This window comes from Nelusetta ayraudi, unplaced genomic scaffold (assembly GCF_046127955.1).
Source record: "Nelusetta ayraudi isolate G7.1 ecotype Tasmania unplaced genomic scaffold, CSIRO-AGI_Nayr_v1 ptg000009l, whole genome shotgun sequence".
In the NCBI taxonomy this organism is placed as follows: Eukaryota; Metazoa; Chordata; class Actinopteri; order Tetraodontiformes; family Monacanthidae; genus Nelusetta; species Nelusetta ayraudi.
The window spans coordinates 2,290,647-2,311,782 of NW_027466059.1; the positions used below are offsets into that span (position 1 = coordinate 2,290,647).

At 47.8% G+C, this 21,136-nt stretch overlaps 1 protein-coding gene across 3 annotated transcripts in view; it reads left to right on the top strand.

Annotated features, from left to right (window-relative positions):
* mtss1la (MTSS I-BAR domain containing 2a) overlaps positions 1-16,748 on the top strand; it is a 30,046-nt gene extending 13,298 nt beyond the window's left edge. Inside the window, exons 4-15 of one of the 3 annotated variants that reach the window (XM_076019396.1) lie at positions 4,978-5,062; positions 5,159-5,250; positions 5,346-5,420; positions 6,982-7,139; positions 7,243-7,350; positions 8,207-8,304; positions 10,867-10,999; positions 12,856-12,930; positions 13,159-13,317; positions 13,724-13,900; positions 14,010-14,175; positions 15,149-16,748. In XM_076019396.1, coding sequence (XP_075875511.1) covers positions 4,978-5,062; positions 5,159-5,250; positions 5,346-5,420; positions 6,982-7,139; positions 7,243-7,350; positions 8,207-8,304; positions 10,867-10,999; positions 12,856-12,930; positions 13,159-13,317; positions 13,724-13,900; positions 14,010-14,175; positions 15,149-15,963 — 2,141 coding nt within the window. In that variant the 3' untranslated portion in view covers positions 15,964-16,748. The remainder of the gene's footprint in view (positions 1-4,977; positions 5,063-5,158; positions 5,251-5,345; positions 5,421-6,981; positions 7,140-7,242; positions 7,351-8,206; positions 8,305-10,866; positions 11,000-12,855; positions 12,931-13,158; positions 13,318-13,723; positions 13,901-14,009; positions 14,176-15,148) is intronic. The other 2 variants (XM_076019397.1, XM_076019398.1) reach the window with 2 other exon arrangements.
* The last annotated feature ends 4,388 nt before the right edge of the window (positions 16,749-21,136 follow it).

Here is a 21,136-nt window from a genome sequence, read left to right on the forward strand (position 1 = left end):
CTCCATTTTATTTTATTTTTTTAAATAAATAAGGCGTCTTTTTCTCAAGTGATGACTAAAGAAAACCGCCAAAGACGACGAGATCAAAGCGGTTTCCGCTTAATTCTCTTTATAGGTTGCCGTTGCGCGTGTTTACAGGATGTTTTGCTTTTTTTTTTTTTTTTTGGCATCTCCGGAAAACAACAAGAAGATTTTCAAATAACATTGTGGGAATTATCCCATGAACTAGTTCTTCCTGTTTCTCATTAATCATTTCTTCGCTGGACCATCTCTGGGTGTTTTATTTGGGTATTCCACTATAACTTGGCAGTGCGATTAATTAGAAACGCCCCCTTGTGGAGGGAATCTGAGGCCAGAAAGTTGGAAGCGCCTCGACAACCACAGTTCGCACTTCACTTTGGCAGCTCTGTGTTAGTTTCGAGTGAAAGCTGCACTTTTTTTTTTTTTTTGCATCAGAACCACGAAAATCTTCTCTGTCAGTAGCTATGTTTCCTTGTGCAAATTTCTCCAATCCGATCTAAACCTTGGTTGATCGAAATCCTCGGATTCACTAATTTCTGAAATTTCTTTCCGAATAGACCGGATCAGATCAGAATCTTCCGGTTGACGCGTTTACACGAAGCATTTTTAATCTGATTGGCCCTTATTCCGATTATTTGTGCCCATGTAAACATAGCTACTATCGCGCAGTGTTTGACTGCACACGTCTGCAAACGGTCGTGTTGCACGCTGACAACATACCGCAAATAAAACCAAGTTGGTTAAACATGCGCTCGTTCACACGTCCAAATTAGCTTCTGAATGTGCCAGTTTGTCCCATACGTGTCTGTTGCACCTGCAGCGGCAGACCAGCACTTCCTCTGACCCCTGACTGACTGTGACCGACCCGTCCCTGACCAGTGTGTGCCCTCTTTTATCGTCCCCTCTTCGCCCTTTTCATCCCTAAAGCCCCTTTCATCCATCACTGGCCCTCTCTGTGTGTCCCTGCCAGCTCACGTCCTGACCAAAGAAAAGCAGAGAAGGCTCAGCTTCTATTCATGGGCTTCGAAAAGCCAAGGTGCCAAACCTGAAAAGTCGTCTCTCGCTCCTGCATGATGAAATTTTCTCGGTGCAGGTGCTGCTACAGCAGAGCTCAGCGAGTTGACGTTCGTATTCCTTGAGTCGCTCCTCTGCAGGTGCACTGAACCTTTCGAGAGCCTGTCCCCGCTCGCTGCGTTTCCATTACAGTTTTTCGCAAAAAAAAATTTGCAGGTGTTTCCATTGAATTATGTGAAGTGCATAAGCCATAGTTCTGGTCAAATCTCGTCCCGTGAGAATTACGAGAATTGTTTGCTTTTGTTTGTCTGTCAAGAATGTTTTTTATATTCTTTTCTTTGATTGCTTGTAAAAAAATATTCCGTGCAAACATAATGCGCGATTGTCACTTGACGTGAACCGGTCACATGACTCATGTACGTCACGTTCGGTCACGTCGTAAATGCGAAAAAAGTGTTTCCTTGATACTTCTGCGATACACCTCTATATCGATGCGTCTGAAAAACCACCTCATGAGAGCGTCAAAACCTTTTAGCGAGATTTGATTGATGATTTTTTTTTTAAATTTAGGTGTTTCAATTACCAGTTTTTTATTGCGATATTTAGGTTTTGCGCAATTCTAGGGTTAATGGAAACGCAGCTACGGTCTTGGAGCGGACACAGAGAACAATCATTCACACCTACAGACAATAGAGAGCTGCCAATTAACCTAAGGTGCAAGTCTTTGGATCTGTGGGAGGCGGCTGGAGCACCTGTGAATCTAAGCAGATCCGGTGAGAACATGCAAACTTGAGTTGGAGTGCTAACCAGTGCTAACAACAGCGCCGCTTCGTCGCACGTTAATAATCTTTCTGATTAAAAGGAAACAGAAGCAGAAGTTGACTCAGGACGACTGAACCCAGCCTGGAAACCAGTGTCCGGACACTGGTGCAGCTCTTAGGGGCTCACCTATGGTCCGCTAGCCTCGAGCGCAGCTGAAACCTGAGCCCGTCGGTGGGCTTTAGACGCTGAAGGAGGGGAGACGGTTTAGAGGAGCTCCCATGTTGAAGACATTAGGGAATGAGGCCCGTGGCAGTCTAGCTCCCAGCTCCCGGCGGGAGAGCCCCTGCTATAAAGCAGGCCTATTAAAAAAAAATGCTGCTTCATCCCCTGCGGAATCAGGGGGGTTAATCAGAAGCAGAGCCCTGGATGGGACTCGCTCACTAAACGCTCCAGACCGCACCGTGCTGATGCGAGATACGAGAACTTAAGACTCTCAATAAAAGCCAGCAGCGGGAGCCCGACTTTCCCACCAGAGTTCTGCTCGCGCCCGCTCAGCAGATCTGGCCCTGATTACTGTTTTCGACGTGGCGCACATTATCTGGTGGCGCCCGGCTCGGCGACGCGCACGCTGCTGCTGCCACCGAACCGCGGAGGCCCAGTTCGCTGCCTCAGGGGAAATTGCCGGGTTGCATAACGTCTCTCGCATCCTGCCCCTGTGTTTTTGCTTCACGTGTGGGTGTCCGCGGAGAGGTGGCCGGCGCTTCCTCCAGCGTTCCCCCCCCCCCCCCCTTCCCCCGAGGGTGGGTTGGGGGGGGGGGGTCCGGGTCGTCCAAATAATGGCTTTCCCAGCTTGCTCCGGCAGCGTCGGAGCTCGTGCAAAGCCAGGTATCGACAGATCTGATGGAGAGGATTTGTGAGGAGGAGGAAAGTGTTTGAAAAGGGGAGAAAATCCTGCAAACTGGGAGCTAAGTGATAAAGACGAAGGACGACCAGGATTTCATAGAAATCCTGACATCTAGCAAAGTTGGCTCGACTGTCTCGCCTGTGTTTGTTTGTCACATGCCTGTGTGTGTGTGTGTGTGTGTGTTTACTGGGAGTGAATCACTGTCCTCGTCCATCCGGCTGAGGCCAAAGGCCAGCAGGGCCCTCTGGACATGAGGCAGGAAGCCTCCGGACCTCCCCAGGATGTGGCTGTCAGCAAAACCAACCTTCTGAGGGAGGAAAGAGGAAATGAGGAAGCGGGAGAGGAGACGGGAAGACATGGACAGCCTGTCGGGGCGGCGGGGGGGGGCTGACAGTAGTGACATTGTGGGTCATCTGCGCACGTATCACTCCGCTGTCTCCTCGTCTACCTCCCCCCCCCCCCCTCCTGGTGCTTTCATGGAGGCCTGCGCGCACGTGTCTTCTGCGTCCATATGGGTTTCTCATATGTCCTCACTCACTGTTTTATGGTGTGGGCGGTGAGATGGTGGTGGTGGTGATGGGGGGGGGGCGCACATGACTGACACTCAACACGGCTCCTCGAGAGACGGACAACTTCTTCGCATCAAAAGCCGCCGCGTGCAGCTCCCACCACATGTTAACTCCATCGCTTCCCCGAGCAAAACAGCTGGACGGCCTTTCACCTCTGACCACCCCCCCCCCACCCCCACCCCCAACACACCGCCACCCACCCCTCCGTCTAGGAAAAACAGCACAGACACAGAACATCCATCCACCTCCTCCGCCACCCCCCTCCAGCCGCTCAAGTCGTCCGGCATCTGTCCGGCGCAAAATGCCTCGGTGAGATGAAGCGCACATCCGCTTCCCGCCGCCTTTGAAGCGGCGCAGAGGTCGGCGGGAGGAGCAGCAGCGGGGTTGAAAAGCCTCTTTGAACCCGAGGTGTGACTCTCGTGCGGAAACTCCTCCGTCCGACAATATTGTCCCACCAAGTGCTGGTTCTCACCTGATTCTGCGCTTGTCGGCCCCCCTCTGCGGTCCGTCCAAAAGCAGGTACCGAATGTGGTCGTCCAAAATGGTCCGATGTTCGGTGTCGTGGAGCAGAAGGAGAATTTTTTTGCTGCAGTTGCTGCAACAGGCCAATCACCTGCTGTCGTAGTAAAACAAGTCCGGGGGGGGGGGGGGGGGGGTTGGGGTTTAGAGCTGTGACATCAGCGTTTTCCGCGTCTACACAAATCCAGGCAGGCGGCGTTTTAAATAAAAGTGCGGTTTCGGTGAAATCACCGTCTTCGTGTCAACGGCCTCTCAGAAGAGCGAAGTAATTTTTTTGTCGTTTTTTTTGGAGAGAGCAGCTGAATTTCCTCAGCCACCTGTGGCACTTTTCAGCCACCACAATGCACTTTCAAGCCCGCTCCGTATCTGTGTGTGTGTGTGTGTGTGTGTCTGCCGGTTTCACATTGTTTGATTTTGTGTCGCGGCCTCATCGGCGGCGCAGGTTGAGGGCAGTTTCTCTCTCTCTCTCCCCACCCCTGCTGTTTGCAAACAGAGCGAACAGGAAAGGCAGAGCGGGACGGGAAGAATGGAGGGATATCCCCTTTCAGGGTTCCCTCCTTTTCCCTCCAGGATAGAGAGGGTGAGAACTTCGGAAAAGGGTGGGGGTCGCTCTATCACGCCACCTGTCCACGCGCACACACGCGCACACGCGCACACGTGCACAAAGCCTGTGCACGTGAACTCCAAAAAATGAGACCCTGCCAGTTGCTGATGGACGTCCTCTCTCTCTTTCAGTTTGGGCGCCGCAGACCCTCAGATTAGCCTGCAATCTGGGCCACAGCGGCCTGTGAACCATTAGTGAGGCAGTGAGACAGCCTGAGCTTCAGGGGGCCCCCCCCCCCCCCACCACCATTTTAATTACACTTTGTCAAGGGGACAACCCGACGCAAGCTGTCGGCGTCGACGCCACCGCTGCGCTGCGACACTGTGCGAGTTTTGACAAGGCAGAAAGGAGTGATGTTTTTTTTTTTTGACCTGACCAAAACAAGTGCGACGTTCATGGGTCCGTTTGTGCACGCAGCGCCTGGCCACCCAGCGGCTGCAGCAAGAACTGCAGCTCCTAAGCGAATAAGACCCTGTTAAATTCCTCACCCCTGTGGTTATTTGTCCTCGTGTTACATTATTATTGTATTATTCACAATCTTTATTGTTGGCTTTTAACACAACAGTCGTTTCCTCTCCCTCTAGGTGCTACCAGAGACGTCGGCTCAGCCTTGACCAGGATGTGCATGCGACACAGAAGCATCGAGGCCAAGCTGCGCCATTTTACCAAGTACGTGTCCTCTGCATATGTGCCTTGATTTCCACCCGTAGGTATCGTGTTTAATCTCATCTCCTGTCTAATTATTTTTCCCCCCTCCTCCTGCAGCGCTCTAATGGACGGCCTGGTTACGCCGCTTCAGGACAGGATAGAGGAGTGGAAGAAGACGGCTAATCAGCTGGACAAGGACCACGCCAAAGGTTAACAGCCTGGAAACTCGCATTTGGGAGCTCAGCGGATTGGACAGATCAATTCATGCTTTCGTGTTTTTTTTTTTTTTTTTTGCATCCCACAGAATACAAACGGTCTCGTCAGGAAATCAAAAGGAAGTCGCTGGACACCATCAAGCTCCAGAAGAAAGCAAGAAAAGGTGAGAAAACCCTGGAGTCAGGCCCCGCCGGTGCAGTCGTTGAGCAGGAGGGATCCGCAGTCTGCCAGGCTGCCCCTCTCCCGCTGCACCGGCGTTTCAGATTGAACTGGCGCCATCTAGAGTGCAGAGTGAGAAGCGACGGCTCAAAATCAAATCAAAATGCATGGCACAGTTTCAGAAGCTCCTCTCCAGCCTTGGATGATTTGCCTGCTTCTGCCTAATAAATCAAAGAAACGATCCTGTTTGCTGGCTGACCTCTGCTGCTGTTTGCAATTAAAATCCTCTTCTAATACGGGACTGACTGCGCCCCAGCGGGACGGCCCAGTCATAAACATGCAACGTGCCTCATTTTATGCAGCTAACACTTCCTGTTCTTCTGTCTCTCCTTCCCTGTCCCTGTTTCCGCACTTCCTCCTCTTTCCCTCTGGGTGTAGAGCTTCTAGGTACGTGTGTGTGTGTGTGTGTGTGTGTGTGTGTGTGTGTGAGTGTGTGTGTGTGCGCGCGCCCTGGGGGATGTCATGAAATAGGTCTGTCTGCATCATAATCATCTCTACTGCACACTCCGGGTAAAAGGAAACCCTGCACCACTTAAACTTTTCAAGGATGGGAAATTAATTGGGAAAGCTGAAAACTAGGAAACTGATTCACGGCACAGCCCGAGATGGAAAGTATAGGAAAATGTCGATAATGTTTTTCCCTGAAATAAAAATGAAGCTTACTCCTCAGTTTCCACCTTCTGATAATTCAAACTTGAGAGTTGGAGCACATTTTAGAGGTTATTTCATCGAATGAATATTTTCCTTTTTTCCTTTGCAAACAGCTTTTTATTTTTGCATATATTGCATATGGATGTGTTGTTTACGTGAGGCTGACACATTTTCAAACAAGTTTCTTTCAAAATACAGAATACATTACATTTTCTCAAGCCGGTGTAGCAAGATTATCGCCAATCATACACAAATATGCTTCTTTCGCCAGGCTACAATGCTGGAGAAAATGGGCTGAACTGAGGCGTTTTGAAAACGACAGCCTGGTTGCAGGAAACGTGCTGAGTGCTTGAATCTTCCACCGGGTCGTGTGCTGTAGAAATGATCTTGCCATCGTTGTGGTTCATCCTCCGGCTTTTCCACATTCTTTGTCTTCCCCTCTGGCATTTGTCATCTATTTTGGTTCTGGTATGCGGCCCCCCCTGGGTGGCTCCTCCACATCCGCGCCACGTTTTGTCTCTCATCACGTCCATCTGAGGGACATGCACGTCACCGCCAGTTGTGTGGAGAGCGCTCTCTCCGTCTGGGGGCGCCGACCTCCAGCTGCACGACTCGTTTATCGCCATGTGTTCTAATCATCTCTCATCTTGTTTCTTCCTCCCTGCACTCGGCTCCACTCTCCTTCCTTCCTTCCTTCCTTCCTCTGTGTGCATCTTCTGAAATGATCACCCGTCTCGTCGTCTCATTTTGTCCCTTCTCTCCTCCTCCTGTTCATCTCAACCCGACACGCCTCACCTCTGTGCTCCCCCCTCCGTCTCCCTCCTGCTCCCCTTTTTTCGCGTGGCCGGACGCAGGCCGGGGCAACTTGCGCCCCCAGCTGGACAGCGCCATGCAGGACGTGAGTGACTTGTACCTGCTGATGGAGGAGACGGAGAAGCAGGCGGTCCGCAGAGCCCTCCTGGAGGAGAGAGGGCGCTACTGCACCTTCATCAACATGCTGCAGCCTGTGGTGGTGAGAGTTTTGTCACGTCATTAAAAAAAACAAAACAGAAGCTTTGCTTGTTTGTTGATGTAGGCAGAGTTCAATTCATCCCACCCTGTCCTTCCTTTCTCAGAATGTAGAGATCGCCATGCTGGGAGAGGTGACGCATCTCCAGGCCATTGTTGATGACCTCACTGTGCTGACCGAGGACCCGCACAAGCTGCCACCAGCCAGCGAGCAGGTAGCTGTGGTCAAGATCTTATTTCTCTGCTTTCATTCAGGAGCAACAACAAGTTCCACTTTTTTTAAATCCTGCATCTTTGTGACAAAACTGCATAAAATACAAAACCTTTTTTTTTTTAAATTTATCTTTTTTTCTCCACCACTATGTCAAATGAAGCACTATTATTATCAAAACACGTGTGATTTCTTTTGGGAGGGTGTGTGTGTGTGTGTGTGTGTGTGGGGGGGGGGGGTTAACTATGTCTACAATAATTTCGTTTTTGGAATTTGATCACACCTCATTCCCACCAAAGTCATTGACAGCCGGCAACGTGAACACATTTGAATTTGCATATCAGGAGAATGCAGGACGGTCTGAAATATTAAGCTCCAGCTTGCAGGCAGCAGTTTTTTCATAACTCAACTTTCAAAGGGCTTCATTTGTCATTGCAATATGCAATGCACTGCACGTCCTGCCAGCCACAACAACTCTCCTGTGTAACGTAGCAACACGGGGATGTGAGGATTGAAGTCGTGGTTCTGCCTCGTTCATTTGTTCGGGCAAAGCAAAAATGAATGAATGTCAGAGTAAGCATGCAAATGAATCAGCGCCGACGGAGTTGCATGACTTTATTATACGGCTTGATAAATGTTAAAGGAGGATGGGGCTTGTCAGATAACTAACATTCATGTTCATGAAACATTCACGCTCGAAAAAATACATTCTATCAGTTTTAGAAAGTCAGCAGAATTAATGAAAACAATATATGAAGACAATATTTTCTATTTCGGTTTGTCAAAACCAAAGTGCACTGTCACCCTCCTCTGTTGCCTCTGTTTTATCTGAAACTCATGTTGATTGTGTGTCGCTGCAGGTGATCCGAGACCTGAAAGGCTCCGACTACAGCTGGTCGTACCAGACGCCCCCCTCCTCCCCCAGCAGCGCTGGCTCCAGGAAGAGCAGCATGTGCAGGTGAAACCTCCAAACACACAGTGTTGACCAATGGAATTAAAAGCTTGTTAAAACTCGCTCATTGAGGCCAGGAATCATCACACAACCGGGCCAACTGCTGCGTTCAAACGAGCCAAAAAAGAAAATGGTCGGCATTTGGGATGCTAACCATCAATCGATTATCGATTAATTGTCGATTAAGATTTTAATCGATTAAATTAGATTAGTCACAATTAATTGAAACTTTTTTTTGTCACTGTTTTTTTTTTTTGTTAAAATGTGTGGTGTATACCTGTATACTAGAACAAGTTACTTTTAAACATTTTTTTTTTTTTTTTAAGTTGAAATCTGACCCATTAGAAGTCATCTTAAAGTCAGAGGATAAATGTTTAGGTTTTTTTGTACTCTTCTTTAATGTAAAAATGGGTCACATTGGAACCTCAACATTATTTAAGGGTTAAATAATGTGTTCCTTACACATTTTTCATTGTGAAATTTAGGTTCTCAGGATAAATCGCAGCTTATCAATAAATCGTTAATCGATCAATAAGGTCAATCAACTATCGATTAATGAATTAATCGATAATTTGCATCCCTAGTCAGTGTAATTGTAAATGTCTCTATTTGCCCCTGTTTTAGCCTGGCTCGCCTCCAGACTTCACCACATGGAAGTATGAAAGTTTTGACCTTCAAGTTTACAGCAAAGCAGGGGCAGAAGGGCCAATGGTGCTGTTTGGCAGCACAATTTAGAAATCAGAGGTGGTGGTAAAACAGCATGTCTGGACAAAAAAGAAACCCCAAACTGCTGTCTGCCATCAAATATTTCTTCTGCATCAACACGCTGACTTTTAAGCTTACGTGCGCAGCGTCAGACCTCGCGTCCAAATTGTTACATGGCGAACCTAAGTGGGAAAACGTGCGCAAGGCCACTCTGCCGTGCACGCGTTTCATAAACGAAGGCCAGCGCTATTACCTCGGCGCTCTAATCGACTGCCTACATAGGGTAAATGGCGTGACTTCCAAGCGCCTCAGCATTTGCTTCTGGCAGATTTACAGTTCACAAGCTTCTTACCGCCAGATTAGGTCCAGAGCTGCGAAACATCGCAGCCTGACAGCCGTTGGCCTGCACCACAGCCAAAATCCACTTTTATTTTTTCCATTTTCTTTTTTTTTTTTTTCGGAAGCCTGAAGGTGATAGTTGAACAATTTATTCAGAAATGAGGGTCAGAGACGCTCCTCCTTGTCAGGAAATAAGCCTCGTTTTTTTTTTTAAGGCGGCCAGCGTAACGTTGAGCTGAGGAACATCAGACTTGGCTCTCAGAAGTTCTCCGCCTCGCTTGTGGTACTGAAGTTCTGACAAGGCGGCTCGCCGATAGGCGGGTTGTGGAAGGGGAACCTGACAGGCTCAGATTTTTTGGCGTTATGCCTCAAAGGCGCTGAACACAAGCCGAACACACAAGTGAAAGTCTTTGTGAGAGCAAAGTTGAGAGAGACCAGTCCTTGAAATTCTAACACGCTACATGTCCGTCCTTATCAAGCCCCTTTTGGAGAGACAACCTTGTATTTTCCTCTGTATTTTTTTTTATTTTTTTTTTTCCACATAACCACTTTTGTACATCAGAATAGTGCAAAATCCAACTGACAGACTGAAGGGCAGATGTTTTCTTTTGTTCCTCATACAAAAAGATTCTCCATTCAGTTTGCGGTAACAAAAAATAAAACAATCATGAAGTATTGAAGAATTTGTCCATTACACCATGACGCATATAGGTATATTTAAATGGTGGTGAACAAGAGGGAATGTTCCCGGCGAAAGGAAGAAGCGATTGCGCAGGCAGACAGGAGAGAGGGAGGACATAAGGCTGCTGTCGTCTTATGAATATTTTAAGCTTGTTTGTCATGTTTAATTTGGCGCTCCTCTTCCGGCTTCACCCGAGAGCGCCGAGATTAAGGAGAAATGATAACTTTAGATATATTCCGGAAGGGAGAACGCCGAGCACATTTTTCAATATGTGCGGCTGACAAAGCGGAGAGGCGTTAAGTCAAAGTGACAGGCAGGAGAGGAAAGAGAAATCCTGAAGCCAGCTGTTTAGACGGAAGGGAAGGAAGGGGTAACTTTTTTTTTAACGCTGCCAAATTAGAATGTTGGCATGGCTCTGCCGTTCGCACTCGTCTTTTATGATCAATTTTTCATTTTCCTGTTTTTGCAATGGCCCACATATGAAAATCTTCATCCAGCGGGTTTGAGAACCCGAATAACGAGGGGGGGGGGGCGGTTGTGTGCTGGAATCTTGATCAAAAACCTGTTTTATGCAGGGTTTTTTTTTTTATTTATTTTAAATCCTCTGAAAGACAACAAACCAAAGAGAAGAGTGAAAGACTCAAACCCTTTCATCTATATTTCATGTCCGCGCACTTACTGCTCAGTTATTCGTGGTGCGTCAAAACAAAAGGCTTTAAAAGTCTCCCATCCAGAACAGTTTTGAGTAGCAAACAAACCGGGCAATTAAATCCTAATGAAGACTAAGAAGCATGTTGTGTTTGCATATTGTTCCTGACTGTGATGCCGTTCCACCCACGCAGTCTCCTCCAGATGCCCTCTGCCGGAGCCCACCGGCTCAGCAGCGTCTCCTCCCACGACTCGGGCTTCGTGTCCCAGGACGCCAACACGCTGTCCAAGCCTCCGTCACCGATGCCCTCTGACATCACCAGCCAGGTAGCGTCTGGCTTTCCGCCACCCAAACTCTTAAGCAAGGCTTCATTGCGCTGAACTTTCTACTGGTGTTAAATTCTACAGCTTTCCAATGCAAGCCATCAAAAAAAAGATTTTCCACCACAACTTTTGTAGCAAAGCACAGAAGTTTGATGTTTGTCTTTACAGACAGTAGCTGCGTTTCCATTACAGTTTTTCACCCCCCCCCCCCCCCAAAAAAAAAATCAATGTTCCTAAAACTTCGTCAAAGTACAATTGCGATTTGTAGGTGTTTCCACTGAATGGAGTGAAGCGCATAATTCTCGTAAAATCTTGTCGCGAGATTTACGAGAATTACGTTTGCTTATGTTTGTTTACGTTTGTTTACTGTCAAGAGTGGTTGTTATATTTTTCTCTGTGATTACTTGTAAAAAATATTCCGTTTCCTCCTCCGTTCAAACATAACGTGCGATTTTCACTTGGACTGAACTGGTCACGTGACCCGCGTACGTCACGTAACTATGGTGCAAATACGATAAAAGTGATTCGTAAATACGGAAAAAGGTGTTTCCGTTACACTTTTGCGATATACCTCTATATGAAAACCACCTCATGAGAGCGTCAAAACCTTTTAGCCATATTTGAGAAGTTTTTCGAAATGTCGGTGTTTCAGTTGTCAATTTTTTATTACGATATTTAAGTTTTGCGCAATTCTCGGGGGAAATGGACACACAGCTGATGTGTTGCTGCTAAACGTGTGCCCGCACGGAATCACTCCTCGTTGTCGTTGATCGGCAGGTCGTTAACCCAAAACACTGGAATGGGCCTTTTTTGTCGCACACGCCGCCATCGGTGCCAGAATTTTTACGTCTTTGGCACAGAGTTTGCCGTTTTTGGCTCCTGTGACCAGCAGGCTGCCAACAACAGCCCCCTGGGTACATTTTGACAGGACTTTATATAACTTTACCTAAAGGTTCCCATATCATGCAAAAGTGACTTTAACAGTGTTTTCCCGCAAAAAAAAAAAAAAAAAAAAATCAACTCTCCAGCCTATCAGTTAACAACCCAGAAATGAGAAAAGTTCAACTTTAACTTCTTTTGCTTTTTCCCTCCTGATACATATAGTTCTGGATATCAGCCTGTTCGGATGGCACAAAGTTTTTTTCTTTCCTTCCGAATGTGTGGGCGGTACAGCAAAGCACCAGTTTCAGCAGAACTTTTTACGAAGGTTGGAAACAGAGGGCTAAATACGCTGTTTTCCGGTGATCCGTAGAATGTGCGTGTGCATAATTAATTATGCAGAGGAACCTCCTCCGAGATCTAGGATAGAAAAATCGGTTTATGGTAAAACAGATGTAATCTTGGAATTTAAATAGTCTTAAATGCTTGGTGGAGCTGTGTGAGTCGCAGAAACAGAGATCTTTCTTCCATAAATAATTCAAATCGCATCCGCTGCTCCGTCAGACCTACGACAGTCTGGATCTGACGACTTCATTTCACGCCGTGACGCCATCACTCCTCAACCCCCCAGCGAGTAACCAGCTGCTTTGATGAGGCGCTAGTTGTTTTGTTTTGTTTTTTCGTTCGAGAAAATAAAGCTTTTTCGCTTGCAATTTTCACCCCGCCGACACGATTCGCTGCTATCCGACTGCGATCGGCGCGCGGAACGCACTCGGCGGCTTCGCCGGTAGGCCGAGTGATGCAACCGTCTTGTCGAAATGAACGATCTCACAGGCCGCCGCCGGAGTCCTCGAGCTGAAAAATACCTCCCTCCCTGAAACCCATCAGCACTCTTCCCCCAAACTTTCACCCTCTCCCGTTGCCCCCTCCGCCGCTTTTCTTCTCTCATTCGTTCATTTCGTCTCCCCCCCCTTTCCCAGAAATCCACCAGCTCAGCCTCCTCTGAGGCTTCTGAAACCTGCCAGTCTGTCAGCGAGTGCAACTCTCCTACAGCGGTTAGTACTGCATGTGTCTCACTCCCCTGGCCCTCAATACACACACACACACACTCACACACACGCTTGCACACACGCACACAAGGTGCTTTGCAATTTGCTCACTGTTATCTGCAGTCTGGAGTGGTGTGTGGGTTCTACTCTAGAGTGGCGCTGGGGACTGATGATGTGAACTCGTTGTGGATGTCGAGCGCTCTGACTCAGACTTGTCTGTCCGCTGTTCCGCAGTTTGGCTCATGCTCATCCTTTGGTACCTTTCGCCCTGCTTTCTCACACTCTGGCACCATCATCAGGCCTCTCTCTGTCATACTTCCTGCGTCCCCCACATTTAACCACTCCCCCGGATCCAACACCCCCTCACCTACATCAAAGGTTCCTAGCTGGAAGGTTTGTTTTCATTTGCAATTTTTGCTTTTGGGTTTCGCTCCCCTTTTGAAACTTTCTTTCTTTTTTTTTTTTTGAAATCGCTTCCTTTGCTTCTTGTTTTTAATTGCCTTCATTTGCATTGATGCAGCACAAAAAAGACCTCACAATCACCCCCTTTATTTATATATATTTTTTTGTTGCTGTGCCTCATCAAGACACGCTGTCTTTTCCTCACAAAGTTCCTAAAACTGAGATTGGCTCTGTCATTTAACAACACTTAACGCAGCTAAACGTAATCTTCCACCGTACCTACATCAGCATCTAACTAGTGCAGCCACCGTGTTTTTAATGACGGCCAGACCGCTGGACAGCAAACTGCCCGCCACGCACAGTTGGACGTTTCAGTTCTTTCCCTCTGCCGCCCCAGGACTGGGCCAAATCGAATTCTTGCGAGCCCTCGCTGGCCAGCACTCTCCACCGGAGGAGGGAGTCTGTGGACAGGATGAGAGAGCTGGAAGCTCCGCCCAGTCCGCTGGGGTACTCTGGCGTGCAACCCGACGACCCCCACCGAGGGAGAATTGGCCAAGGGACGATTGCGAGCAAGGTGCGATTTTATCGCGGCTTCCAGCCGCTGTTGCATACATTATGTAAATTCGCACTAATGCTCATACATTTTTTACACATATGTGTGTGTGTGTGTGTGTGTCTCTCAGCATGGTGAGCCACTGTCCCCAGCCGCCAGCACTCTTGCCATGGTCCTGACCCGAGGCTTGAGTATGGAGCAGCAGAAGAGCAGCAGGGACTCTCTGCAGTACTCCAGTGGCTACAGCAGCCAGACCAACACACCCTCCTGCTCCGAGGACACCATTCCCTCCCAAGGTAGCGCTGCACCACCACCACATGTGCATACACAGCGCACAATTACTGCTTTCGCTTTGAATTGCATGGGTAATTATTACCATCAATATGGTGGCAATTCTTTTCCAGTGGCCACTTGAGGTACTGCAGCCACAATTCCATCTGGCCTAAAAATAATGTTTCCCTATAGACCGCGGTACAAAAATAAACGCCTGTAAATTGACTGACAGGACACCTGTGACCTGAAACGTGGTTCATAATAAATCTCTCTACTGTAAATTATTAAGTCACAGGCTTTTAATCTTTCTAAAAAATGTATAAAGGCCAGAAAATCCCCAGAAGAGAGTTTATTCCCAGCGTGACGTCATGGCGTGGTACGTGCTGCTATGTCTCAAGGCTCGTTCTGATTGGCTGATCTGTCCTGGTGCATCACTTGAGTTACAGATGCATGATGGGAAGTGACACTACTGCCTTGATGCTCTATGGGCCATGAGACAGAAGTAACCCTGATGCCAAACGCTTTTCGGGTGTATGTGCCAGTTGAGCAACTCCACTGAAGCTGGTAGTAACTTCCTGCTTTCACTGCCAACCAATCAGCTGTGCGTACTAATAAGTATATTAAAAGTTCAGTTAAAATATATATATTGTTACATGCTGTTGTTGTTAATACTTTATTAAGCCTTCACAGGAAATTAAATTGTTACAGCAGCAGTGCGTTATTCATTCATCACTTCAACACTCTTAGGTCACAACAACAAATATAAAAACAGATCCATCCTCAAAACTAAAACAGCTTATATCATAAAATATAAAATATACACATGCATGCATGCACATATATATATATATATGTATATATGTATACATATATATACATACACATACGTATAGAATTAAGCCAAATACCAATAATATATATATACATATATATATAGTTTTAATAATAAGAGTTGCGTCCGCTGGTGTTCTCACCACCGCTGTCTGTCACTTTCAGGTTCCGACTACGAGAGCTACTCTCTCAACGGGGACGGCGACGGGGACGGCCAGGCGGACTTTGACAAGTCGTCCACCATCCCGCGGCACAGCAACATCGCTCAGAGCTACCGCCGCATGATCCAAACCAAACGGCCCGCCAGCACGGCGGGCCTGCCGGCGGGCAAGGCCCTGCAGGGGATATCCAACGGGGCGGGAGGGGGCAGCCCCGGGCCCATCACGTCGGGGACGGCCACCATCCGCCGGACGCCGTCCTCCAAGACGGGGGTGAGGCGCACGCCGTCCACGTCCGGCCCCATCCCCATCCGGCCCCCCATCGTGCCTGTCAAAACCCCCACCGTGCCGGACTCGCCCGGGTTCGGCAGCCCCTCCCAGCATCACCGCGTGGCCAGCGAGGAGTTTCTGTACGGGGACGACGCTCCCGGCGGGGACTACACCAGGGCCTCCCCGAAGCGGATGAGCCTCCCCGAAACTGGCTGGGGCTATGGCAGCGGCGGCGGCAGCGGGGTCGACGGCCAGCACGCCACCGGCATGGCCGCCCACGGCGCCGAGGAGGATTCTGTTCTGGCTGCCAACCGCCACAGCCTGGTGGAGAAGATAGGGGAGCTGGCAGCCAGCGCCCACGCCTTGGGCGAGGGCCACTTTTCGTTCGGGAGCTTGGCGGCGGGGGAGTCGGCGCCCCCCCGCGCGCCCCAGGAGCACTCGTCCTCGGGGGTCGCGACGGGGGACAGGGATATGTTGTCGCTGATACGGCGGGGGGTGAGACTCCGCAAGGCGTTGACCGACGACAGGTCGGCTCCCAGGATCCTGCGGTAGCTGGCGCGCGGAGCTACGGTGGCCACGGCGCCCCCTCCTGCACAGACTGAAGCTTTGCGGTGAACCGTGAGAGCGCGGAGGACAGGTACAAGCAACAAGAGTGGAAGGACGCTGCGTGTGGTTGATGAAGGCCAGTTTAGGGGGAAATGACAAGCGGACGGTGTGGAGTCATGCCATGTCATGTCATGTATGTATCGTGTACGTACATAGTAATCCATATTTTCTTGGTTTTTTTTTTTATTCACTTTGATTTTTTTTGTCTGTTTATTTCGTCTGTGGGCTTCGCGGCTACGAGTCTCTGCTCCCAGTGTGACCAGTTTGTTTCAGCCCAGTAATGTCCCTTTTAGACCCAGTGACCAGAACGTCGCGACAGTAGGGATCGATTGCTCCGTGTCTTTCTTCTTGCTCTTATAATTATTATTATTATTATAATTATTGTTATTGTTATTATTATCATTATTATTATTATTATTATTATTATTATTATTATTATTATTATTATTATTATTATTATTATTATTATTATATTGTGCGTTTCTTTATTAACACAGCCGCCTGTTAAGTGATCGGCCGAGTGTCTGTCAGCCTGTCTGCGTGTTGTGTTTCTCAACTTTACTGTACAAGTACCGTATTACTGTTCTGTTTCATAAGCTGACCAGCAGCGGTTGTAAGTCATGTAAAAAAAAAAAAAAAAAGGAGCAATATTGGCAGTTGGTTTTTTTTTTGTTTTTTTTAATGCTGTACTGTCAGTATATTCTGCAAATAAACAGGCTTTTTACTGTTAATTGGTCTGGGTGTCTGTCAGAAAATGTCTTAATTAATAAATGGGATATGATAATTTGTTGTTGCTGCTCTGCAGTTACATAACCATGCCTGTGTGCACCTGTATTTATTACGAGGACGCTTTGATTTCAGAATAATTTTATTTGAGCTCCAGCTTTCTTTACAGATCCCTGTTTCTTCATTTCCTCCTCTGCTTGTTCAAGCCATGTAATTCTGTTAGAATTTCCCCTGGTGTTTTGTCCCCCCCCCCCCCCCCCACTGACCTGTACGTACAGTAATGGTATTTTATGATTTTGTTATCATGGCGTATTCGATTATTTAATTTTTTCCCACAAGTTTGTGAGTTAGAGTCCCCCCCCCCCCCCCCCCCCTCATACTCTCATTTTTAGCCTGCCTTGCAATTTAGAGTTTCTCCTCAGTTTCTCTGACTTGTCCCCCGCCCTTTGGCGGAACCATTTGCAACGCTGCAGTACCGCCAGAATGCATATGGGGGCGCCAGAGGCTTTCCACAGGGATTCGGTCAAAGGCGAACGAGAGACGCCAAAGTGAGCGGTAATGGAGGACATCAATCGACATTACTCTTTCTATATAGATATTTGTCAGCGTGGAAATGTGAGTGATAAGGTGGCTGTGAAGGAGGTGGAGGAGGAGGAGGAGGAGGAGGAGGTGGAGGAGGAGGAGGAGGAGAAGGAGAAGGTAAGGACCTTAGAGTCTCCTCGAAGAACAGCACAATACAAATACGAAAGAAAACTACCCCGGGGAGGAAAAAGCAGCAGCAGCCGAATACTAATGTGTTCTTAACTTGCATTTTATTAGATTACCAAAATACAGCCCGATTAACTCTGGAGGCATCGTCCAATTCAAACAGCAGGTCCTATTTTAGCAATATGAATATTATTATAAACATAATTATAAACACTCAAACTGCCTGCTGTTTACTTTTATTTTGGAGGAGCTGGCCCAGGGCGCTCTTGTTTTCCTGAACTACGCCAAAAATAAAAATAAATAAATAAAAAATCACTCCAATGTTTTCTTTTAATAGTCACGTCTCTCCAGCCATTCAGTGGATTCTCCCGAAAATGAGAAAAATCCATATTTTACAGCCTTTTTCTGCCTCTGCCCTCTGCCCCCTTTCCCCCCCATTCCATTGCTAATATAACGAGGTCCACCAAAGCATCAGTGAGTGTATAGCAGGAAGTTAGCAAAGGCTGTAGACTGAGAGTAAACACGTAGGTTTCTAGGGATAATTTGTTTTGTTTTTTTGTGCTCCTAATCACGTACAAACCTGTTCTACTGGAATAAGCAATGAAACAAAACAAATATTGAAAAAATCTGTACAAAATGGGACCGTTAAAATCCACATGCAAAGGATGTGCACTGCACACTGCCTTGTCTGCTATGGACAAGATAGTTCCCTTAGAGAAGGTGATTACTGGCAGAGATAAGAAAGGACAAGGTCGATATGGATCTGCTCCTAATAATTGGCCACTTAACACCGGGCCATGAAAAAGAGGTTTCTGGTTAGGTGAGAAAGGGGCATAATTGTGAGCGCGTAGCTTGAACAGGAACATAACAGCTCTAGTCTAGTCTTTTTTTTTTTTAATTTATTTATTTTTAAATTTTCAAAAAAACTGAGTCCCTGACAGCTCTCACAGGCTTGAAGAACAACAAATGGATGCTGAAATGGCCGTAAAATTATGGACGAGATGCAGCAGGACCGACTGAAGGAATGTTACAACCTGCGGTGTTTCATATGCATTATTTTTTTTTTTCCATATTCACTCTGCTGGCTCCCTCTTAATACCCTCGGCCTCGCATTAATAGCGCACGATTGAATTTCCACTCCAAGCTCACAGCCATGAACTGGTCGAGTAATGGAAACCTACCTAATTGCTGTGATAATTAACTGAGAGAAGAACTGAGGAATTCCATTTCTTTCTGTTAAAACTGTTTCAAAGACCAGCTGCAGTTTTTTTTTTTTCAGCGCTGGGGGAGGAGGGCATCGATCTGCACAAATTTCCATTTTTGACTCCGTTATTATTATTTTTATGATTATTTTAACCCTCCTGGGTTTTTTTGATCTTCTGACGAAATGGGATGAGACACCTTCTAATGTGCTAATAGGAACCCGGCGATCAATTGTTCAGAACTAAAATCAGAGACGGTTCCAAGCGACTGATCATTCTGCCATGTGCAAATCACGGAGGCAACCCCTGGACTCGGCTAATCACAGTGCAGATAATAATAAAAAAAAACACTTCTCAGAAAAGCTGCGGCCCTGAAGATGCTTGTTGTGCTGCTATCAAAACAACAGACCATGCATTAATCATTAAATTATTTTTGGCTCCCCCCCCACCCCCCCTTCAAAGTGGCCGCTGTTGCGCTTGTTGTTCCCCTTGTTGTTCCCCTTGTTCTCTCTTCCCATTGTAGTGCTGATTTCTTTCCCATTGAGCGGGAAAAGTCAACCTCGACGAGACGCGGCGTTCGGAGTGAGAAAAGGCTAAAGAGACGCTCTGTAACGAGGAGGTTCAGGTTTGTGTTGCTGCTTTTCTGACATTTTCAAAGGCCGACGTCGCCTTGTTTGCGTCTCTCGCGCAGGTGAATTCTGAACTAGATTGCGCTCACTGACTGTATGCCGCAGCGGCCTCGGCACAATACAGTAGGTGGCAGGAGCCTGGAGGGGATCACACATCATATCTGATTAGCCGCGCCTAACACAGGAAGGGGATGTCTTCATATTTATCCAGCTTGTGTAACTGCTTTGTTCCCTCAGGTTCTGATGTTGGAGAGGGGGGGGGTGTGCCCCGAGGGGTCCCAGGCGCGGCGGCGGCGGCGGCTGCTGCGCCCGTCAGGCGTCGAGGTGTTTCCAAATCCGGCTCACTTTGGGTACGTTCTTGTTTTTATTTTTAAGTCCCTTCCATGACTGTTGGCTCCACATGTCCTCACACGAGTGGGAACCAGAACGCCGGGATGCTTAGTCATCGCTTTTAATTGCCCTGTCATATTTTTAGACAAAACCTGCCTTTCCCAGCCAATTATGCCATTAGGTTGCGCTCCAACAGGCTACTATCATGACATTTAAACACGCAACTTGCCCGCCGACGTCGGCCTGCGTTAATCCGATGTAGCTGCGCCGAGTCTGCTCAACATCGCCTCCCATCTTTTCCTGGTTTCTCTCTCTTTCCACGCTGCTGTTTTTTTCCCCCTTAGGAAGACTAATAGACAGGCTGCAGTTTGCAGATCACAGGGGTAGCATTGATAGGAACCCCGGTCCCATCATCAGTGCCCTCTGAGGAGCACTGACGCAGAAAAAAAAAAACAAAAATCCAAGAAGGGCAGTGCGCTAAATGCTGTAAGGCTACAACCTTTGACTTCAGAAGCTGCTTCTGCCTCTGCGTGATTGAAGACTGGATGCAGTCAATTATTCATTAAGTAAGCGTGAAGCTCTCTAATGTTCAATGGCTGCCTTCTGCACTCCGTTTTTCCCCCCCTTTGTTGCCCTGCAGCCTTCAGTCGTCTGTCGGAGGAGAGGAATGATGAGACGCCTTCTTGATCTTATTTTTCTTTATTTATTTATCAGAGATTTTAGTTTTTCATGCGGTGTACATTGCCTTAAAAAAACACCCACAACAATTCAATGTGAAACTGCTGCAACCCTCTAAGTTGACTGTACTTACGCACCCATGCCGGGGTGCAATTGAATTAGCTGCCGCTATCTCCCATGCTGGCAGTCACGGTGAATTTCCACATGTGAGACAACATGATAAAAGACGGATTTGATTTGCATTCATGAAGCACTTAGGAAGTTCAAAGAGAAGTCGTATAGGAGCAAGATGGGGAGCACACCATCTCCTCCGACTCTGGTATTGTCACTTCCGATGAGATCACAAGCTCGCAAAAAAAAAGCAGCCGAGAAGCTTCACATCTATAATCATATCTCGCCGTACTACGGCCTGGTATGATTTCGCTCCGCACGTGTTCCAGTGTTTCTCAGCCCCTCTTGTGTCAGGGATTTAGGAAAATACCCGCGCAGTGTTGCGCGGCTTACGGCGCAGACCCCCGAGCCTGCGCCGTGTAAAAGAAGCCGCGCGAACATTCTTGCTGCTCCAGCTCGCAGGCTGTGATTCAAAATTGTCTGGGGGGGGGGGGGCTCACTGCCAGTTAGCAGAGTTATTGCCAGTTTGCTGCAGAGAGCGGATCCGGCTAAAATTGCAATGATGGATTGCGGTTTCAAATTGATAGGGATCTTCCAGCGGGGAGCCCCCACGACTGTTTCAAAGTGCGCACAGACGGGGGGGGGAAGTGGGGGAGCAGAGCAACATTGCGCGGCATTGAATTACCCGTCGAGTGTGACATAACACCACCGACGCGCGTATGAATATTGATCCAT